At 44.2% G+C, this 20,545-nt stretch overlaps 1 protein-coding gene across 1 annotated transcript in view; it reads left to right on the top strand.

The window, feature by feature from the left end:
• Positions 1-14,976, top strand: part of LOC120061450 (guanine nucleotide-binding protein G(i) subunit alpha-like) — an 88,374-nt gene extending 73,398 nt beyond the window's left edge. The window contains exons 6-8 of the mRNA XM_039011263.1: positions 7,130-7,259; positions 9,351-9,504; positions 14,786-14,976. Coding sequence (XP_038867191.1) covers positions 7,130-7,259; positions 9,351-9,504; positions 14,786-14,976 — 475 coding nt within the window. The remainder of the gene's footprint in view (positions 1-7,129; positions 7,260-9,350; positions 9,505-14,785) is intronic.
• The last annotated feature ends 5,569 nt before the right edge of the window (positions 14,977-20,545 follow it).

Genomic DNA, 20,545 nt, shown 5'->3' with positions numbered 1-20,545 from the left:
TTACCTGCTCTGCGTCTCACAAAGACACAGTTGGACCCAAACATTTCAAATTTGGACTCATCAGACCAAAGGACAGATTTCCACCGGTCTAATGTCCATTGCTAGAGTTTCTTGGGCCAAACAAGTCTCTTCTTATTTTTGGTGTCCTTTAGTAGTGGTTTCTTTGCAGCAATTCGGCCATGAAGGCCTGATTCACGCATTCTCCTCTGAACAGTTGATGTTACTTGAACTCTGGGAAGCATTTATTTGGGCTGCAATCTGAGGCTGGTAACTCTAATGAACTCATCCTCTGCAGCAGAGGTAACTCTGGTTCTTCCTTTCCTGTGGCGGTCCTCATGAGAGCCAGTTTAATTATAGCGCTTGATGGTTTTTGTGACTGCACTTGAAGAAACTTTTAAAAAGTTATTGACATTTTCCTCATTGACTGACCTTCATGTCTTTAAGTAATGATGGACTGTCGTTTGTCTTTGCTTACTTGCGCTGTTCTTGCCATAATAGGGACTTGGTATTTTACCAAATAGAGCTATCTTCTGTATACCACCCCTACCTTGTCACAACACAACTGATTGGCTCAAACGCATTAAGAAAGAAAGAAATTCCACAAATGTACTTTTAACAAGGCACACCTGTTAATTGAAATGCATTCCAGGTGACTACCTTATGAAGCTGTCAAGAGTGTGCGAAGAGAGTGCCAAGAGTGTGCGAAGCTGTCATCAAGGCAAAGGGTGTTTACTTAAAATAATGTCAAATCTCAAATATATTTTTATTTGTTTAACACTTTTTTGGTTACTATGTGATTCCATATGTGTTATTTCATAGTTTTGATGTCTACAATATTATTCTACAATGTAGAAAATAGTAAAAATATAGAATCCCTTGAATGAGTATGTGTGTCCAAACATTTGACTGGTACTGTATATATATTTTGCGGTTGGCTAAAGCCTCAAGTATGAAGGTAGGGTGGCCACGCCCATCTCGTTTATGAACTTTATGGGGCCTAAGGCCATTTCTAATATATAGATGCTGCTATTGGCTCAGTATTCAAGTATGATGTCGGGAGTGCCACGTTGTGCCACCCAGTTAAGTTACAAGTGTCCAGGGGCAAGGCTTCTTATATCAATGGTCTGATTAGCTCGAGACTCACATACGCATCTCCCCTCATTGCCATAGACATGTTTAAGCTATGACCCCCTAGACAAATCCCCTCAATAGCTTTGAAGACTAGAAATGTACGAATACCCTTAGTTAGATAGAATTTGTAAACGTTCCAAAAAGGGCCAAAAAAAACGGATAAAAATCTGTTTTTATAATATGTACCAGTTCATGAGGGTTGCCTAATCACACACATGACATTTTAGAAAGATGTGACCTTTTTAACCCTTTGAAACAGCCCCTATGACCCCAATTCAAGGCACTTCCGGTTGTCACAGGAAGCTGAAAATAAACACATATCCTCATTGGGGTAGGCTTTTACAGAATCCTGAGTTTCAAGTCTTTACGTTAAGAACTGACTGATTTACAGAGGGTTGAACTCAGTGTTTATACAAACTGCAGGTTGGGTATATCAAAACCACTTTTAGGGTAATTTAACCACTTCCGGTTGCTCTAGGAAGCTTAAACTCAACACAGGTAATCCTCATAGTGGCCTGATGGATTGTCATTGAAGACAGCTTGAGATGGCAATCATAACCCACATAGGCATCAGGTTGAATTTAGGGCAGCAGGCAATGTATTCCTATGGGGAGAGATGTCAATGTAAACTGTTAGAAGAAAACACCCTGTTTTCACTGTTAAGGGTTAATTCCACACTGTCAAGGTTAGGCTTGCACAGATCGGGAGGACCTTGGGAAGGTTCCTGTGATTGAATTGTGCTTCTAGCCTCAACGGTTCTGCCGCTGTCACCCAAAAGCACCTCACATTTAGGTCAGGCTTCGTTTTGGGCCTTGTGCTAAGACCTTTCTGGATGTCAATATCGTTCCCCAAAAACGTCAGAGACAGCTGCTCTTCACATATGTGGCTCTGTATATGGCCCCCAACCATAATCTGGAAATATATTAAATTCAGACTATACATGGATACATAGCACTACCTAGGTGGAACTTGTAAGTCCTCCAAAAAGAGCCAAAAAAACCGGATAAAAATCTGTTTTTATAATATGTACCGGTTCATGAGGGTTGCCTAATCACACACATGACATTTTAGAAAGATGTGACCTTTTTAACCCTTTGAAACAGCCCCTATGACCCCAATTCAAGGCACTTCCGGTTGTCACAGGAAGCTGAAAATAAACACATATCCTCATTGGGGTAGGCTTTTACAGAATCCTGAGTTTCAAGTCTTTACGTTAAGAACTGACTGATTTACAGAGGGTTGAACTCAGTGTTTATACAAACTGCAGGTTGGGTATATCAAAACCACTTTTAGGGTAATTTAACCACTTCCGGTTGCTCTAGGAAGCTTAAACTCAACACAGGTAATCCTCATAGTGGCCTGATGGATTGTCATTGAAGACAGCTTGAGATGGCAATCATAACCCACATAGGCATCAGGTTGAATTTAGGGCAGCAGGCAATGTATTCCTATGGGGAGAGATGTCAATGTAAACTGTTAGAAGAAAACACCCTGTTTTCACTGTTAAGGGTTAATTCCACACTGTCAAGGTTAGGCTTGCACAGATCGGGAGGACCTTGGGAAGGTTCCTGTGATTGAATTGTGCTTCTAGCCTCAACGGTTCTGCCGCTGTCACCCAAAAGCACCTCACATTTAGGTCAGGCTTCGTTTTGGGCCTTGTGCTAAGACCTTTCTGGATGTCAATATCGTTCCCCAAAAACGTCAGAGACAGCTGCTCTTCACATATGTGGCTCTGTATATGGCCCCCAACCATAATCTGGAAATATATTAAATTCAGACTATACATGGATACATAGCACTACCTAGGTGGAACTTGTAAGTCCTCCAAAAAGAGCCAAAAAAACCGGATAAAAATCTGTTTTTATAATATGTACCGGTTCATGAGGGTTGCCTAATCACACACATGACATTTTAGAAAGATGTGACCTTTTTAACCCTTTGAAACAGCCCCTATGACCCCAATTCAAGGCACTTCCGGTTGTCACAGGAAGCTGAAAATAAACACATATCCTCATTGGGGTAGGCTTTTACAGAATCCTGAGTTTCAAGTCTTTACGTTAAGAACTGACTGATTTACAGAGGGTTGAACTCAGTGTTTATACAAACTGCAGGTTGGGTATATCAAAACCACTTTTAGGGTAATTTAACCACTTCCGGTTGCTCTAGGAAGCTTAAACTCAACACAGGTAATCCTCATAGTGGCCTGATGGATTGTCATTGAAGACAGCTTGAGATGGCAATCATAACCCACATAGGCATCAGGTTGAATTTAGGGCAGCAGGCAATGTATTCCTATGGGGAGAGATGTCAATGTAAACTGTTAGAAGAAAACACCCTGTTTTCACTGTTAAGGGTTAATTCCACACTGTCAAGGTTAGGCTTGCACAGATCGGGAGGACCTTGGGAAGGTTCCTGTGATTGAATTGTGCTTCTAGCCTCAACGGTTCTGCCGCTGTCACCCAAAAGCACCTCACATTTAGGTCAGGCTTCGTTTTGGGCCTTGTGCTAAGACCTTTCTGGATGTCAATATCGTTCCCCAAAAACGTCAGAGACAGCTGCTCTTCACATATGTGGCTCTGTATATGGCCCCCAACCATAATCTGGAAATATATTAAATTCAGACTATACATGGATACATAGCACTACCTAGGTGGAACTTGTAAGTCCTCCAAAAAGAGCCAAAAAAACCGGATAAAAATCTGTTTTTATAATATGTACCGGTTCATGAGGGTTGCCTAATCACACACATGACATTTTAGAAAGATGTGACCTTTTTAACCCTTTGAAACAGCCCCTATGACCCCAATTCAAGGCACTTCCGGTTGTCACAGGAAGCTGAAAATAAACACATATCCTCATTGGGGTAGGCTTTTACAGAATCCTGAGTTTCAAGTCTTTACGTTAAGAACTGACTGATTTACAGAGGGTTGAACTCAGTGTTTATACAAACTGCAGGTTGGGTATATCAAAACCACTTTTAGGGTAATTTAACCACTTCCGGTTGCTCTAGGAAGCTTAAACTCAACACAGGTAATCCTCATAGTGGCCTGATGGATTGTCATTGAAGACAGCTTGAGATGGCAATCATAACCCACATAGGCATCAGGTTGAATTTAGGGCAGCAGGCAATGTATTCCTATGGGGAGAGATGTCAATGTAAACTGTTAGAAGAAAACACCCTGTTTTCACTGTTAAGGGTTAATTCCACACTGTCAAGGTTAGGCTTGCACAGATCGGGAGGACCTTGGGAAGGTTCCTGTGATTGAATTGTGCTTCTAGCCTCAACGGTTCTGCCGCTGTCACCCAAAAGCACCTCACATTTAGGTCAGGCTTCGTTTTGGGCCTTGTGCTAAGACCTTTCTGGATGTCAATATCGTTCCCCAAAAACGTCAGAGACAGCTGCTCTTCACATATGTGGCTCTGTATATGGCCCCCAACCATAATCTGGAAATATATTAAATTCAGACTATACATGGATACATAGCACTACCTAGGTGGAACTTGTAAGTCCTCCAAAAAGAGCCAAAAAAACCGGATAAAAATCTGTTTTTATAATATGTACCGGTTCATGAGGGTTGCCTAATCACACACATGACATTTTAGAAAGATGTGACCTTTTTAACCCTTTGAAACAGCCCCTATGACCCCAATTCAAGGCACTTCCGGTTGTCACAGGAAGCTGAAAATAAACACATATCCTCATTGGGGTAGGCTTTTACAGAATCCTGAGTTTCAAGTCTTTACGTTAAGAACTGACTGATTTACAGAGGGTTGAACTCAGTGTTTATACAAACTGCAGGTTGGGTATATCAAAACCACTTTTAGGGTAATTTAACCACTTCCGGTTGCTCTAGGAAGCTTAAACTCAACACAGGTAATCCTCATAGTGGCCTGATGGATTGTCATTGAAGACAGCTTGAGATGGCAATCATAACCCACATAGGCATCAGGTTGAATTTAGGGCAGCAGGCAATGTATTCCTATGGGGAGAGATGTCAATGTAAACTGTTAGAAGAAAACACCCTGTTTTCACTGTTAAGGGTTAATTCCACACTGTCAAGGTTAGGCTTGCACAGATCGGGAGGACCTTGGGAAGGTTCCTGTGATTGAATTGTGCTTCTAGCCTCAACGGTTCTGCCGCTGTCACCCAAAAGCACCTCACATTTAGGTCAGGCTTCGTTTTGGGCCTTGTGCTAAGACCTTTCTGGATGTCAATATCGTTCCCCAAAAACGTCAGAGACAGCTGCTCTTCACATATGTGGCTCTGTATATGGCCCCCAACCATAATCTGGAAATATATTAAATTCAGACTATACATGGATACATAGCACTACCTAGGTGGAACTTGTAAGTCCTCCAAAAAGAGCCAAAAAAACCGGATAAAAATCTGTTTTTATAATATGTACCGGTTCATGAGGGTTGCCTAATCACACACATGACATTTTAGAAAGATGTGACCTTTTTAACCCTTTGAAACAGCCCCTATGACCCCAATTCAAGGCACTTCCGGTTGTCACAGGAAGCTGAAAATAAACACATATCCTCATTGGGGTAGGCTTTTACAGAATCCTGAGTTTCAAGTCTTTACATTAAGAACTGACTGATTTACAGCATTCGCCACAATAACATCTGCTAACCATGTGTCTTTATATACGGTATGTTATACCATATATGGCATCTTGCCTATGCCGCTCGGTCATTACTCATCCATATATTTATATGTATATATTCTATTCCATCCCTTTACTTGATTTGTGTGTATTAGGTAGTTGTTCTGGAACGGTTGGTGTTGAATTGCTAGATTACTTGTTAGATATTACTACAATGTGTCCTAAAATGGTTACAAATACAAGACTGTGTGTGTGTGTGTGTGTGACAAGAACATTTGATTTGATTTGTTTTGATACGCTGCAGTATGGTATGTTACCACCAGGTGGCTTACAAAAATACCCCCTTCTTAGGACCCTGACAGTTTTGTGTGATTTTCAAACCAGGCATATTAGCATGCTATTTGCAGGCTATTCCAATGGTTTCCCTAGTTGAGACCATGGTTTTGGACCTAACTTGGTCAAAGGTCCTAATATGGAAGGTGTTTATATAAGTTGAGGTCCTAATACGATCTCAAAAACGAGAACACACACACACACACACACACACACATACACACCTTCAAGGAGTGCTGCTTCAAGTCTTTATACCCACCGATAGCTACACACACACACCATTTTGATTGAGATGGGTCTTAGTTATTTGAGAATACTCGGCTCAGTGCCAAGCCAGAGCCTAATGAGACAGACAACTGTTTCACAGGTGATGGGGACAGGTGATTTGTCATAGCGTCAACATGATTCATTAAGTAGATGGATTCAATAATCATACTTAATTCATTCATTTGTTTAGACAAACACAATCCATTAGTTCTTAATTAATACAATCAGCCCTTTTTTTTTTACATCATCCGATGTCACAAAGTGCTTTAGAGTAACCCGGCGTAACCCGACGTTGACCCCCCCCCCCACAGAGAAAGCAAAGCAGAAGCTCAACTAAATAAGTGATGGACAGTTAAATAGTGGTGTCTGTTCATTATTCCCTTACCCTGCTGCGTCACCTCCCCCTTAACCTGCTGCGTCACCTCCCCCTTATCCTGCTGCGTCACCTCCCCCTTATCCTGCTGCGTCACCTCCCCCTTATCCTGCTGCGTCACCTCCCCCTTACCCTGCTGCGTCACCTCCCCCTTAACCTGCTGCGTCACCTCCCCCTTACCCTGCTGCGTCACCTCCCCCTTAACCTGCTGCGTCACCTCCCCCTTATCCTGCTGTGTCACCTCACCCTTACCCTGCTGCGTCACCTCACCCTTACCCTGCTGCGTCACCTCACCCTTACCCTGCTGCGTCACCTCACCCTTACCCTGCTGCGTCACCTCACCCTTACCCTGCTGCGTCACCTCACCCTTACCCTGCTGCGTCACCTCACCCTGTGTCCCTTTGTTTCACCTCAGGATGTTTGACGTGGGCGGCCAGCGTTCTGAGAGGAAGAAGTGGATCCACTGCTTTGAGGGCGTGACATCTATTATCTTCTGTGTGGCGCTCAGTGACTATGACCTGGTGCTGGCAGAGGACGAAGAGATGGTGAGGAGAGAGGAGGGGTAGCAGGGAGGGGTGGAGAGAGGGTGAGGGGTGCTGAGGGAGGGTGTGACGGCCATTATCTTCTGTGTGGTCTCTCAGCGATTATGACCTGCTGCTGGCAGAGGACAAAGAGATGGTGAGGAGGGAGAGCAGGAGGGGTGGAGAGAGGGAGAGGGGTCTTCAGTTAAGTCTGGAGGAGATGTGTGGAGGGAGAGGAGTTGAGGGAGATGTGTTGAGGAGGTTGAGGGGAGAGGAGTGGAGGGAGAGGAGTGGAGGGAGAGGAGTGGAGGGAGAGGAGTGGAGGGAGAGGAGTGGAGGGAGAGGAGTGGGGGGAGAGGAGTGGGGGGAGAGGAGTTGGGGGAGAGGTGTTGAGGAGAGGAGGGAGAGGACTGGAGGGAGAGGACTGGAGTGGAGAGGACTGGAGTGGAGGGGAGTGGAGTGGAGGGGAGTGGAGTGGAGGGTGAGGACTTGGGGGAGAGGAGTTGAGGGAGAGGTGTTGAGGAAGAAGTGCGAGCCACTCTCACCCCTCTCCCCACTGTGAGCACAGAGGAGGGAGAGATGCATTCTGAAAGCACAAGCATATGACCATTGCTCAAAATACAACTAATGTTGTTCTAGTTACAGATAGGAGAGTCACAGCTTTCTGTGAGTACAAATACAATGCCTTCAGAAAGTATTCATACCCGTTGACTTATTCCACATTTTGTTGTTACAGCCTGAATTCAAAATGTATTAAATATTTTTTTTTCTCCCATCTGCTGAAGTGAAAACATGTTTTAAAAAATGTTTGCAAATCAGTCCATTTAAATAAATAAATTAGGCCCTAATCTATCGCAGGGGCGCAGCCATGGGTGGGCATTGGCCCACGCACTTGGGAGCCAGGCCCAACCAATCAGAATTAGTTTTCCCCCACAAAAGGGCTTTATTACAGACAGAAATTCCTCACCCCCCTCCCCCCTAGACTGGGTTGTGAGGCCAGTTGGACATACTGACAAATTCTCTAAAACAACGTTGGAGGCGGCTTATGGTAGAGAAATAAACATTCAATTCTATGGCAACAGTTCTGTTGGACATTCCTGCAGTCAACATGCCAATTGTACGCTCTCGCAAAACTTAAGACATCTGTAGCGTTGTGTGACAAAACTGCACATAGAGTGGCCATTTATTTCCCCCAGCACAAGGTGCACCTGTGTAATGATCATGCTGTTTAATCCGCTTCTTGATATACCACACCTGGCAGATGGATAGATTATCTTGGCAAAGGAGAAATGCTCACTAAACCAATTTGTGGCAAAAATTTGAGAGAAATAAGCTTTTTGTGCCTATGGAAAATTTCTGAGATCTTTTATTTCAGCTCATTAAACATGGGACCAACACTTTGGGACCAATGTTGCATTTATATTTTTGTTTAGTATAAATGAGATATTTCTGTATTTCATTTGAAATACATTAGCCAAAATGTCTAAACATGTTTTCAATTTGTCATTATTGGGTATTATGTGTAAATAATATTTTTTATCCATTTTGAATTCAGGCTGTAACACAACAAAATGTGGAATAAGTCAAGGGGTATGAATACTTTCTGAAGGCGCTGTAGCAACAATATCATATTTATTGTTGGAAAGTGTTTTGAGTTCCCACTTCTTCAGATGGTGAATATTATAGACAGTTCCAAGTCAATATGCGCAAAGACGTCGGCAAATTCTCTGAAAAGCCGAAAATAAATCTGATCATTCTGGATCCTATTTTGACAGGTTGCATATCAACATATCAACCATTTGTTCCTTGGATATATGATCAAATAGCTTTTTTAATCAAAGGCTGCCATCTCAGTTGTCTGACTTGGCACTGGAAGACATTACATTGTTGTTGTTGTATTTATTGTTATCAAGCTAAATAGTTTATCACGACATGACTTTATGTCCATATCGCCCAGCTATAGCACCCCCCCTCCCAAAAAAAAGTATTTGTTGCAGATTTATTGTTTTCGCAAAAATAAATTGTCAGTTTATTGCGAAATAGATTTTTGTCCATATCGGCCAGGTCTACTGTTATCCTGTTCTGATTCCACACACTGTGTTTCCGGGTCTACAGAACCGGATGCATGAGAGCATGAAGCTGTTTGACTCCATCTGTAACAACAAGTGGTTCACAGACACCTCCATCATCCTCTTCCTCAACAAGAAGGATCTGTTTGAGGAGAAGATCGCCAGGAGTCCACTCACCATCTGTTACCCCGAGTACGCAGGTGGGTGATAAGCATACTACAAGTACAGTTGAAGTCGGAAGTTTACATACACTACCGTTGGAGTCATTAAAACTCGTTTTTCAACCACTCCACAAATGTCTTGTTAACAAACTATAGTTTTGGCAAGTCGGTTAGGACATCTACTTTGTGCAAGACACAAGTCATTTTTCCAACAATTGTTTACAGACAGATTATTTCACTTATAATTCAGTGGGTCAGAAGTTTACATACACTAAGTCGACTGTGCCTTTAAACAGCTTGGAAAATTCCAGAAAATTATGTCCAGGCTTTAGAAACTTCTGATAGTCTAATTGACATAATTTGAGTCAATTGAAGGTGTACCTGTGGATGTATTTCATGGCCTACCTTCAAACTCAGTGCCTCTTTGCTTGACATCATGGGAAAATCAAAATAAATCAGCCAAGACCTCAGAAATAAATTGTAGACCTCCACAAGTCTGGTTCATCCTTGGGAGCAATTTCCAAATGCCTGAAGGTACCACGTTCACCTGTACAAACAATAGTATGCAAGTATAAACATCATGTGACCACGCAGCCGTCATACCTCTCAGGAAGGAGACGCGTTCTGTCTCCTAGAGATGAACGTACTTTGGTGCGAAAAGTGAAAATCAATTACAGAACAACAGCGAAGGACCTTGTGAAGATGCTGGAGGAAACAGGTACAAAAGTATCTATATCTACAGTAAAACGAGTCCTATTTCGACATAACTTGAAAGGCTGCTCAGCAAGGAAGAAGCCACTGCTCCAAAACCGCCATAAAAAAAAGCCAGACTATGGTTTGCAACTGCACATGGCGACAAAGATCGTACTTTTTGGAGAAATGTCCTCTGGTCTGATGAAACAAAAATAGAACTGTTTGGCCATAATGACCATCGTTATGTTTGGAGGAAAAAGGGGAAGGCTTGCAAGCCGAAGAACACCATCCTAACCGTGAAGCACGGGGGTGGCAGCATCATGTTGTGGGGGTGCTTTGCTGCAGGAGGGACTGGTGCACTTCACAAAATAGATGGCATCATGAGGCAGGAAAATTATGTGGATATATTGAAGCAACATCTCAAGACATCAGTCAGGAAGTTAAAGCTTGGTCGCAAATGGGTCTTCCAAATGGACAATGACCCCAAGCATACTTCCAAAGTTGTGGCAAAATGGCTTAAGGACAACAAAGTTAAGGTATTGGAGTGGCCATCACAAAGCCCTGACCTCAATCCTATAGAAATGTTTTGGGCAGAACTGAAAAGGCGTGTTTGAGCAAGGAGGCCTACAAACCTGACTCAGTTACGCCAGCTCTGTTAGGAGGAATGGGCCAACATTCACCCAATTTATTGTGGGAAGCTTGTGGAAGGCGACCTGAAACGTTTGACCCAAGTTAAACAATTTAAAGGCAATGCTACCAAATACTAATTGAGTGTATGTAAACTTCTGACCCACTGGGAATGTGATGAAAGAAATTAAAGCTGAAATAAATCATTCTCTCTACTATTATTCTGACATTTCACATTCTTAAAATAAAGTGGTGATCCTAACTGACCAAAAACAGGGATTTTCTTTTAGGATTAAATGTCAGGAATTGTGAAACACCTTAGCCAAATACATTTAAACTCAGTTTATGTAAACTTCTGACTTCAACTGTAACACACACGCGCCTGTGCGCATGTGAAGAATACACACACACACACACACACCACATACATGATATGAAATACTTGGAAGTGTTTGAGTTGTTCCTGATTCAACTAGTTTGTGTACTTTTTTTTAAAGCACAAAGGCATTATTGAAAAAGCTGTTCGAACCTGTTGTGTTTCCTATTTTGGGACCATTCCATTGGTTCCATGGTTACCTGGACAACTAAATCAAGCATCTTTAAATGGTTGGCCTTTTTCAGAACTTCTAAGAAGTTTTGCTTTGGCTTGCCTTTCTACTACCGGTATCCGTTGACATTGGCTCTGCGACAGTCTTAAAATAAATGTTTTGATCTGCTATATATAATACAAGGAGCCATAGGCGGCGCGTGGGTTTCAAGCTTGAGGAAGCTGTATTTTTCGTGGCCTATGAAAAGGGGAGACGTAGGCTATGACGTCCATCTAGCCTGAAGGACAAAATTATTGTCCTATAAGAAACGTTCCAGTCACCGGGGATATGGCCAATGCTCTCTGCTACAGTGCCAATACGAGAGATCCAATAAGATAGAATATTAAGTCTCAAGGTTCTGCTTGCCTGAGTTAGAATACCGCATGATAAGCTGTAGACCATACTATTTACCAAGAGACTATTCATCTATACTGAACAAAAAAATATAAACGCAACATGCAACAATTTCAACGATTTTACTGAGTTATAAGGAAATCAGTCAATTTAAATAAATAAATTAGGCCGTAAGCTATGGATTTCACATGACTAGGCATGGGCGCAGCCATGGGCGGGCCTGGGAGGGCAAAGGCCTACCTACTTGGGAGCCAGGCACAGCCAATCAGAATTCGTTTTGTGGAGGTCTGTTTACACATGGTCTGTGGTTGTGAGGCTGGTTGGACATACTGTCAAATTCTCTAAAACAAAGTTGAGGGAGGCTTATGGTAGAGGAATGAACATTCAATTCTCTGGCAACAGCTCTGGTGGACATTCCTGCAGTGAGCATGCCAATTGCACGCTCCCTCAAGACTTGAGACATCTGTGGCATTGTGTTGTGTGACAAAACTTCACATTTTAGAGTGGACTTTTAATCAGCTTCTTGATATGCCACACCTGTCAGGTGGATGGATTATCTTGGCAAAGGAGAAATGCTCACTAACAGGGATGTAAACAATTAGAGAGAAATAAGCTTTTTGTGCGTATGGAAAATGTCTGGGATCTTTTATTTCAGCTCATGAAACATGGGACCAACACTTTACATGTTGAGTTTATATTTTTGTTCAGTATATATTTTTCGTAGCTGTCTATTTACCGCCGCAAACCGATGCTGGCACTAAGACCGCACTCAACGACCTGTGTAGGGCCATAAGCAAACAGGAAAATGCTCACCCAGAGGCTGCGCTCCTAGTGGCCGGTAATTTTAATGCAGGACAAATTCTATCTGTTTTACCTAATTTCTACCAGTCACCTGGGCAACTAGAGGAGACAACTTTAGATCACCTATACTCCACACACAGCGATGTAAACAAAGCTCTCCCTCACCCTACATTTGGCAAATCTGGCCATAACTATCCTGATTCCTGCTTACAAGCAAAAACCTCAAACAGGAAGTACCAGTGACCCGCTCAATAGGGAAGTGGTCCGATGAACCAGATGCTAAGCTACAGGACTGTTTCGCTAGCACAGATTGGAATATGTTTCGGGATTTGTCTGATGGCATTGAGGAATTTACCACATCCGTCACCGGCTTCATTAATAAGTACATCGATGACGTCACAGTGACCGTACGTACATATCCCAACCAGAAGTCATGGATTAAAGGCGACATCCACACTGAGCTAAAGGCTAGAGCTGACGTTTTCCAGAAGCGAGACACTAATCTGGATGTTTATAAGAAATCCCGCTATGACCTCCGACGAGCCATCAAACAGGCAAAGCGTCAGTACATGACCAAGATCAAATCCTACTACACCGACACTGACGTCGGACGTGGCAGGGCTTGCAAACCATCATGGATTACAAAGGGAAACCCAGCTGCGAGCTGTCCAGTGACGCGAGCCTACCAATCGAGGTAACCAGATAGACAGACAGAGAGCCAGATACAGAGCGTAATATTGGGGTCAACTTCACGCCATATGTATTGAATTCAAAATAAAATAAATCGTGAACATGATAAATAAAGTTGAGAATGTAAACAATATATTTTTGAGGACGGGTGAAATAATGGATGTTGAAATCAAAAACCAAACAATTGAAAGAAAAATGTATAGTTATTTAAACAAATATAAGACATCAAAAGCAAAACCCAAAAACTTGTAAGCAAATCATTTTAAAGCGAGAGCAAAACTCTGACAAATTATTAAAAATATATAATTGAAAACGAATGCATAAATCGTTTTCAGTTAAACTTTCCCAGCAACCAATCCTATTGAATACATGTTGCCTAGTCTCTTGCCTGCATGTACTGCCTTTTGGTTACGCTTACTCGTATCTTTTGGTTACGCTACTCGTATCTTTTGGTTACGCTACTCGTATCTTTTGGTTACGCTACTCGTATCTTTTGGTTACGCTAATCGTATCTTTTGGTTACGCTACTTGTATCTTTTGGTTACGCTACTCGTATCTTTTGGTTACGCTACTCGTATCTTTGCTTTCAATGTCTGTTTCTTTGCTTTCACTGACCGGTCTTTTCAATTGCGAGTTGTGGCATTATTTTTCCGTGATGGGCGGGGTTTACATGGAGGCGTAGACAACGAGTCTCCATTGGTCCGCGAGTGTTGGAGTGACAGTTCGTCTTAACCCAATCAATGAACATGATAGACGGGCTTCTTTTTTTCTATTGCCTAATTAAGTAGACGGTCTGACGTCACCTCGTTTTAGGGTTTTAGCTAACGTACTTCAAAATTGTCAGTCACGGGTCAATAATGTACGGATATTGGAAGCATGTCTATCTAATACATTTAATGACAAACCATTTAACTGCTTAGGTAAACATGTGAATTACCTGCACAGGTGTATGGCGAACCAGTTACCAACACCTGCGCCGAACGTTGTGCAACAGGTAATTCATATGTTTACCCAAGTAGTTAGATGGCGCTTCATACCTCTAATAGTAACCAGATGTGCGTAACAGTTAGGTACTAAATAATTGAATCCAACTGTATTGAGATCCAGTCAGAATAGGAGTGTGTGTCCCCCTGTTGCATTAGACTGGTTTCTGATAACCCAGACCCCTGTCTTACTCCTGATCCACTCTGACAGGTCTTCCTGTTTATCGGGGTTTAGGACACAGGGGGAATGCAGCATGGAGTTAGGGAGCTGTACTGAAACATATTTCTCTGTATCCGTAGTAGTGCACAATTTTGAAAATGTATCATGCAGTGCACAGTACCATTTCCGGGTTTTGTTTCATTTAAGATTGTTCTGAATCTAACATCATGTTGTCCAATCCAGGCATGTTTTATATAATTTATAACATGTATAAATGTATACAGGGACAGTGCAAATGAATCATCATCAGTGTGCGCATCAATACAAATATGTCATAATAACCTTCCAGGAGTCAGTACATATGAGGCAGCAGCCTACATCCAGTGTACTACAGTACCCATAATGCACTATTATTATTACTACAGGAGCCAGTACATATGAGGAGGCAGCAGCTTACATCCAGTGTCAGTTTGAGGATCTGAACAGGAGGAAGGACACTAAAGAGATCTACACCCACTTCACCTGCGCCACCGACACCAAGAACGTCCAGTTCGTGTTCGACGCCGTCACAGACGTCATCATCAAGATCAACCTCAAGGAGTGTGGACTCTACTGAGGGGGGACCAGGGATCTTCAGGTCAGTACCAAATCAACCCTTACCTCCTAGCACCTCCCCCCTCCTGTAGATCAACCTCAAGGAGTATGGACTCTACTGAGGTGACGGGGATCTTCAGGTCAGTACCAAATCAACCCTTACCCCCTAGCACCTACCCCCTCCTGTAGATCAACCTCAAGGAGTATGGACTCTACTGAGGGGGGACCAGGGATCTTCAGGTCAGTACCAAATCAACCCTTACCCCCTAGCACCTCCCCCCTCCTGTAGATCAACCTCAAGGAGTATGGACTCTACTGAGGTGACGGGGATCTTCAGGTCAGTACCAAATCAACCCTTACCCCCTAGTACCTCCCCCCTCCTGTAGATCAACCTCAAGGAGTATGGACTCTACTGAGGGGGGACCAGGGATCTTCAGGTCAGTACCAAATCAACCCTTACCCCCTAGTACCTCCCCCCTCCTGTAGATCAACCTCAAGGAGTATGGACTCTACTGAGGTGACGGGGATCTTCAGGTCAGTACCAAATCAACCCTTACCCCCTAGTACCTCCCCCCTCCTGTAGATCAACCTCAAGGAGTATGGACTCTACTGAGGGACCAGGGATCTTCAGGTCAGTACCAAATCAACCCTTACCCCCTAGTACCTACCCCCTCCTGTAGATCAACCTCAAGGAGTATGGACTCTACTGAGGGGGAGCAGGAATCTTCAGGTCAGTGACCTTTGACTTGTGGAATTCCACCCTCATGTATTTTTTTGCTTTATTGAGACAGCAGGAAAATAGATATAGGAACGGCTAGCGGGGTGATTGAACCCACAGAAAGGCTAGCGGGGTGATTGAACCCATAGAAAGGCTAGCGGGGTGATTGAACCCACAGAAAGGCTAGCGGGGTGATTGAACCCATAGAAAGGCTAGCGGGGTGATTGAACCCACAGAAAGGCTAGCGGGGTGATTGAACCCTTAGAAAGGCTAGCGGGGTGATTGAACCCTTAGAAAGGCTAGCGGGGTGATTGAACCCTTAGAAAGGCTAGCGGGGTGATTGAACCCTTAGAAAGGCTAGCGGGGTGATTGAACCCTTAGAAAGGCTAGCGGGGTGATTGAACCCTTAGAAAGGCTAGCGGGGTGATTGAACCCTTAGAAAGGCTAGCGGGGTGATTGAACCCACAGAAAGGCTAGCGGGGTGATTGAACCCATAGAAAGGATAGCGGGGTGATTGAACCCACAGAAAGGCTAGCGTGGGAATTGAACCCACAGAAAGGCTAGCGGGGGGGATTGAACCCTTAGAAAGGCTAGCGGGGTGATTGAACCCACAGAAAGGCTAGCGGGGTGATTGAACCCACAGAAAGGCTAGCGTGGGAATTGAACCCACAGAAAGGCTAGCGGGGGGGATTGAACCCTTAGAAAGGCTAGCGGGGTGATTGAACCCACAGAAAGGCTAGCGGGGGGATTGAACCCACAGAAAGGCTAGCGGGGGGATTGAACACACAGAAAGGCTAGCGGGGGGATTGAACACACAGAAAGGCTAGCGGGGTGATTGAACCCTTAGAAAGGCTAGCGGGGGGATTGAACCCACAGAAAGGCTAGCTGGGGGATTGAACCCACAGAAAGGCTAGCTGGGGGATTGAACCCACAGAAAGGCTAGCGGGGGGATTGAACCCACAGAAAGGCTAGCTGGGGGATTGAACCCACAGAAAGGCTAGCGGGGGGGATTGAACCCACAGAAAGGCTAGCGGGGGGATTGAACCCACAGAAAGGCTAGCGGGGGGATTGAACCCACAGAAAGGCTAGCGGGGGGATTGAACCCACAGAAAGGCTAGCGGGGGGATTGAACCCACAGAAAGGCTAGCGGGGGGATTGAACCCACAGAAAGGCTAGCGGAGGGATTGAACCCACAGAAAGGCTAGCGGAGGGATTGAACCCACAGAAAGGCTAGCGGGGGGATTGAACCCACAGAAAGGCTAGCGGGGGGATTGAACCCACAGAAAGGCTAGCGGGGGGATTGAACCCACAGAAAGGCTAGCGGGGGGATTGAACCCATAGAAAGGCTAGCGGGGGGATTGAACCCATAGAAAGGCTAGCGGGGGGATTGAACCCACAGAAAGGCTAGCGGGGGGGATTGGACCCACAGAAAGGCTAGCGGGGGGATTGAACCCGCAGAAAGGCTAGCGGGGGGATTGAACACACAAAGGCTAGCGTGGGGATTGAACCCACAGAAAGGCTAGCGTGGGGATTGAACCCACAGAAAGGCTAGCGGGGGGATTGAACACACAAAGGCTAGCGTGGGGATTGAACCCACAGAAAGGCTAGCGTGGGGATTGAACCCACAGAAAGGCTAGCGGGGGGATTGAACCCACAGAAAGGCTAGCGGGGGGATTGAACCCACAGAAAGGCTAGCGGGGAGATTGAACCCATAACCATGAGGGCTCGAACATGTCCTTGCTGTGAGAACTGTTAGGGTTTGGCCTCTAAGGAGGTGACAGGGAGCTTCAGGTTAGTGACCTTTTGAACTTTGTACATACTGCATCACTGTAGATATACACCTGTTATTGGTTAAAGCTGCAGAAGCTTTATTTTTATTTTTGGGGCATTTGGGTAATATCTGAAAGGACTGGATAGTCCGCAGAACGCCAAGATGACTGTATGTTACAGATTCTTTGTCCTCTTGATTGTTTGATTCAGTGGCAGCATGTGTAGGTGTTGTAATGAAGCAATTCATGAGAGGGTGTGCTTCATTGTGATGTCATGATAGCTTGGATTCATGAGGGGGGCGTGCTTCATTGTGATGTCATGATAGCTTGGATTCATGAGAGGGGCGTGCTTCATTGTGATGTCAAGATATTTTGGATTCATGAGGGGGCATGCTTCATTGTGATGTCATGATAGCTTGGATTCATGAGGGAGACGTGCTTCATTGTGATGTCATGATAGCTTGGATTCATGAGGGGGGCGTGCTTCATTGTGATGTCATGATAGCTTTGATTCATGAGAGGGGCGTGCTTCATTGTGATGTCAAGATATTTTGGATTCATGAGGGGGAATGCTTCATTGTGATGTCATGATAGCTTGGATTCATGAGGGGGGCGTGCTTCATTGTGATGTCATGATAGCTTGGATTCATGAGGAGGGCGTGCTTCATTGTGATGTCATGATAGCTTGGATTCATGAGGGGGGCGTGCTTCATTGTGATGTCATGATAGCTTGGATTCATGAGGGGGGCGTGCTTCATTGTGATGTCATGATAGCTTGGATTCATGAGGGGGGCGTGCTTCATTGTGATGTCATGATAGCTTGGATTCATGAGGGGGGCGTGCTTCATTGTGATGTCAGCACAGTTTGGATGCAGTCATAGATATGTTTTTTTATAATGGTTCACTTTTATCCTCTCTCTTCCTCTTCTGTAGGTGTCTGGTGGACCGTGAGCCTCGTGGAAGGGGGGGTGATGATATGAGATGACTTGGGAGATTTGCATTAGATGATCGTGGAAATAGAAGAAGATAATGGAAAGTAGAACCAGCGATTGAGACTGTTGGTTGCCATGCTGAATACAGAGGATGATGAATACTGCATTTTGGGATTGTTTCTGTTTTTACCACTTTTATTTTTCTCCATGTTCAACCCTCTGATACACTGAGCTCAGGACAGAACTGAACTGTGGGGAAAAACCTTAAGCAGTGAAATATAGTCACTGTGACTTCTATGGGAACTGCCAAGTCAGACTACAGAATACTTCTGTTTTTAGTTCCAGATAATTTACACTGAACAAAAATATATAAACGCAACATGTAAAGTGCTGGTCCCATGTTTCATGAGCTGAAATTAAAGATCCCAGACATTTTCCATACGCACAAAAAGCTTATTTCTCTCAAATTTTGTGCAGAATTTTGTTTACATCCCTGTTAGTGAGCATATCTCCTTTGCCAAGATAATCCATCCAGCTGACAGGTGCGGCATATCAAGATACTGATTAAACAGCATGATCATTACACAGGTGCACCTTGTGCTGGGGCAATAAAAGATAAGTGTAAAATGTGCCGTTTTGTCACACAACGCAACGCCACAGATGACCCAACTTTTATGCGACCGTGCAATTGGCATGCTGACTGCAGGAATGTCCACCAAAGCTATTGCCAGAGAATTTAATGTTAATTTCTCGTCTCTAACGTCGTTTTAGAGAATTTGCCAATACGTCCAACCGGCCTCACAACCGCAGACCACGTGTGAACCACGTCAGCCCAGGACCTCCACATCTGGCTTCTGCCCCATCAGGATTGTCTGAGACGAGCCAGCCGGACAGCTGATGCAAACTGTGGGTTTGTGCAACCTTCTCAGGGAAGCTCATCTACTTAGTCTTGACCTGACTGCAGTTTCGGCGTCGTAACCGACTTCAGTGGGCAAATGCTTACCTTCGATGACCACTGGCACGCTGAAGAAGTGTGCTGTTCACAGATGAATCCTGGTTTCAACTGTACCGTGCAGATGGCAGACATCTGCGTCTTGTGGGCGTCTTGTGGGCGAGCGGTTTGCTGCTTTTAACGTTGTGAACAGAGTGCCCCATGGTCACGGTGGGGTTATGGTATGGGCAGGCATAAGCCACGGACAACGAACACAATTGCATTTTATCGATGGCAATTTGAATGCACTGAGATACCGTGACGAGATCCTGAGGTCCATTGTCGTGCCATTCATCCACCGCCATCACATCATGTTTCAGCATGATAATGCACGGCCCCATGACGCAAGGATCTGTACACAATTTCTGGAAGCTGAACATGTCCCAGTTATTCTATGGCCTGCATGCTAACCAGACATGTCACCCATTGAGCATGTTTGGGATGCTCTGGATTGATGTGTACGACAGCGTGTTCCAGTTCCTGCCAATATCCAGCAACTTCTCACAGCCATTGAAGATGAGTGGGACAACATTCCCCAGGCCACAATCAACATCCTGAACAACTCTATGTGAAGGAGATATTGCGCTGCATAAGGCTAATGGTGGTCACACCAGATACTGACTGGTTTTCTGATCCACGCCCCTACCTTTTTTTTTAAGGTATCTGTGACCAACAGATGCATATCTGTGTTCCCAGTCGTGTGAAATCCATAGATTACGACCTAATTAATTTATTTAAATTTACTGATTTCCTTACTGAAAAAATCTTTGAAATTGTTGCACGTTGCGTTTTTATATTTTTGTTCAGTGTAGGCGGAGTGGAGTGATGTTTTTATGGCACTTGGTTGATTTAACCAACACATCACACAGATAGAAGAAATTATCATTGGCTGTGTCCCAAATGGCACCTAATCCCCTATGTAGTGCACTACCTTCGACCAGAGTGGTAGTGCAGAGTAGTAGTGCACTACCTTCGACCAGAGTAGTAGTGCAGAGTAGTAGTGCACTACCTTCGACCAGAGTAGTAGTGCAGAGTAGTAGTGCACTACCTTCGACCAGAGTAACAGTGCAAAATAGTAGTGCACTACCTTCGACCAGAGTAGTAGTGCAGAGTAGTAGTGCACTACCTTTGACCAGAGTAACAGTGCAGAGTAGTAGTGCACTACCTTCGACCAGAGTAGT

This window comes from Salvelinus namaycush, chromosome 16, assembly GCF_016432855.1.
Source record: "Salvelinus namaycush isolate Seneca chromosome 16, SaNama_1.0, whole genome shotgun sequence".
Taxonomy (NCBI): Eukaryota; Metazoa; Chordata; class Actinopteri; order Salmoniformes; family Salmonidae; genus Salvelinus; species Salvelinus namaycush.
This window is presented reverse-complemented; position numbering and strand designations above follow the sequence as displayed.